This window comes from Neophocaena asiaeorientalis, unplaced genomic scaffold, assembly GCF_003031525.2.
Source record: "Neophocaena asiaeorientalis asiaeorientalis breed wild unplaced genomic scaffold, Neophocaena_asiaeorientalis_V1.1 scaffold1, whole genome shotgun sequence".
In the NCBI taxonomy this organism is placed as follows: Eukaryota; Metazoa; Chordata; class Mammalia; order Artiodactyla; family Phocoenidae; genus Neophocaena; species Neophocaena asiaeorientalis.
Genome location: NW_020171981.1, coordinates 1,901,327 through 1,904,072, shown reverse-complemented (window position 1 = coordinate 1,904,072; position 2,746 = coordinate 1,901,327). Strand labels below are relative to the sequence as shown.

The following is a 2,746-nucleotide window of genomic DNA, read 5'->3' as shown; positions in this document are numbered from 1 at the left end:
CTCACTGGCTGCTTAGCTGGTTGTTGGCCAGGTTCATGGCACTCTGCATCTCAGCCAGCATCCGCTGCTTCTCTCGTTTGGGGATGCGCCCAAAACGCACAGCTGTGACAGGATGAGAGCAGTGTCAGGAAGTTCTAATACACACTCACGTGCTTCTCTTCCTTCCTCCTGAAAGGGCAAGCCCCTTAGAGCTTGGGGTTCCACATAAAACCCACAAGGCCACACCCATCGAGGGGGTTTTCCAAGTAGGCGTTACGGTAAGAGGTGACCAGAGAGACTAATGGGGAAGATGTGTGTGTTTACCTGAGACCCGATGAAATGTGGGCATCCCCTATGCAAATGAGATGCCTAGTACTGGGCCTTCGTAAGGGAGGGATTAATTCAGAAACCTCCGAGGGGAAGAAAGGGGGAGGGAGAGGGGAGCTCGTGGGCACGGCGCTGCCTCACCATCCCGAGACATGCCCACGGAGAGGCACTTCTTGAAGCGGCACTGCTGGCAGCGGTTCCGATTGATGCGGACGATGGAGCAGTTCTCGTTTTTCAGACACCTTTTGTACTGGATGTTCTGCTGGATGCTCCGACGGAAAAAGCCCTGTGGAGCCGGGGCAGCTAGTGAGCATCTCCGTCTAGGCCGGGCCTATGTGTCCTGTGGGAGAGGGTCACCTGCCCTTACCCCCACCCTGCCTCACCTTGCAGCCCTCACAGGCATGCACGCCATAGTGGAAGCCCGAGGCCACGTCCCCACACACCTTACACAGTAGCACCATGCCATTCAGCTCTGTGGGAAGAGAGGGGCAGTGGGTGAACAGGGCAGGTTTCTGAGTGGCCAGAGAGCTGGAGGTTTTCTGAGCTGGAGATTGGGCGGGGGTGGGGGGGTGGGAAACTGAGGAGGAGCTTCAGTATCTAGGGGGCACCCGAATGAGCAGACAGGGCTGACAGCAGTTGGTGCAACTCTAGGAGAAATCCCTGAGGCCAGCGTAGGTCCTGGGAATAACTGTGTCACATGAATGTCAACTCCCCACCTCAGCCTGGACACCTTCCCTTGCCCCCAGATCGGCTGGAAATTTACTCACTGGTGATGTTGCTGGTGCTTTTGCTGGGGGACACTCGGTTGCTGTCTTCCAGGGCCACCTGTAGACCCCTGGGGGGGCTCCCGTTATAGAAGGAGGAGGATGACGACAATGAGGAAGATGAAGAAGGGGAACCATCGTCACCCAAGCTGGGTGGAGTGCTCCCAAAGGAGCGAGCTGGGTCCTGGGTGAGGGAGCCAGTGGGTGATGGTGGGAAGTAGGTGGGACAGCCTTGGGTCAGGGACTGGAAGCTGCCATTCGAGCTGTCACTGTAGAGGGACTCGGGGCTGGTGCGGTTTGGGGAGGAGCCGCTGGAGCCGATGTAGGTGATGACGCCACCTGGCAGGAGAACCCAAGGGAAAGGCGTGTCAACCGCCATATATCTTTGGTCCTAGGTCAGCACTCTGCCCATCTCTCACCTGCCTCCCAAAACACTGTTGGATACTCAGAAGTTAACCACGTGAAACACCTAATCCTGGAGTCCCCAGAAGAGCCACAATAAGCAACTCCCCAACACATACCAGACATGGCCAACCAACCACTGCAACTCTTGGCAGGTACACTCAGCTTCTGCCTGGCGTGTGAGTTACCTCTCTAGAGGCATGACCTCTGTGATGCTCTGCGAGTATCTCACATATGCACCAACCCCCCCACCCCCGCCCTGGATGCCTTCCTTTAGAATATCAACCGCAGCTAATGACTTAATTGTCAGCAGCTGACCTCGGGATAGGATGAGCAGCTGAAAACCATTCATAATGCCCAGGCTTCAAAAAAAAAAGAACAAAAACCAGCTGCTGATTTTAATATCAAGACCATTCCAGTGATGAGACCATGGAGGGGCAGCTAGCCAACAGTGAGGAGAGTGGGGGTCTTACAAGAGCAAAACAATCACATTCCCTCAAAACTGGAAGATGTATTCTCCAAAGGTACTGTTCCCCTGGCCTCCAAGATCAAGAGTCAGAGTGGACTCTATCCCTGAACCCAGGAAGGGCTTAACAGTATGAGTTGCAGGAGTTGGAAGTGAAGGACAAACTGTCCAGCCTAAGGCTTTGGAATTCCCCCTTCTAGATCTCTCTGCCTGGTGACAATGACCTTGGCTCTCTGGCCATTCAGGGACTTTGGCCCTCTAGTTATATTGCCAACCAGGTGGCTGTGTTCCCATTGCATTAGCAGGAGAAGAAGGTGACCTGCCTGCCACACCTTTGCCAAGTACCTCGCATGGCCTGCCATGGATGGGGTGGGAGGAGGGAGGATCCCAGGACACGTGTGAGCTGACACAGGGCATGCCACCGTGTCTACAGAGGCACATGTCTTGCTCACCCACTGACACACACTAAGCTGGGCAGAGCAACCCTAAAATAGCTCAAGGTTGGTCAGGGTGAACCGAGTTCCCTGTAAAATAATTGCACAATAGATCAGCTCCTACAGTTTCAGGGCTGAGGTGGGGGAATGGGATATTTATTTGGTGGTAAATGAACCTGACCCAGTTCAGCCATCCCCCAAAGAGAAGTAAGACTCATCCGAAGAGACTTCCACCTGGAAGTGTGGGGCACACTCAAAAGAGTCTAGTTTTAGATCTGGATCTATCACCACCAACTTGATTTGTGACCCAGAGGAAATCAACTCCCCTCTCTGGGTCCCAGTTTTCCTTTCTGTGGAGAAAAAAAAAAAAAAAA

The 2,746-nt window shown here is 53.9% G+C and overlaps 1 protein-coding gene across 1 annotated transcript in view; it reads right to left on the bottom strand.

Moving 5' to 3' along the window:
- Positions 1 to 2,746, bottom strand: part of NR1D1 (nuclear receptor subfamily 1 group D member 1) — a 7,797-nt gene that overhangs the window by 3,039 nt on the left and 2,012 nt on the right. Inside the window, 4 exon segments of the mRNA XM_024742972.1 lie at positions 1 to 102; positions 448 to 592; positions 690 to 778; positions 1,074 to 1,409. The exon segment at positions 1 to 102 is cut by the window's left edge and continues 488 nt beyond it. Of these exon segments, the coding sequence (XP_024598740.1) occupies positions 1 to 102; positions 448 to 592; positions 690 to 778; positions 1,074 to 1,409 (672 nt within the window).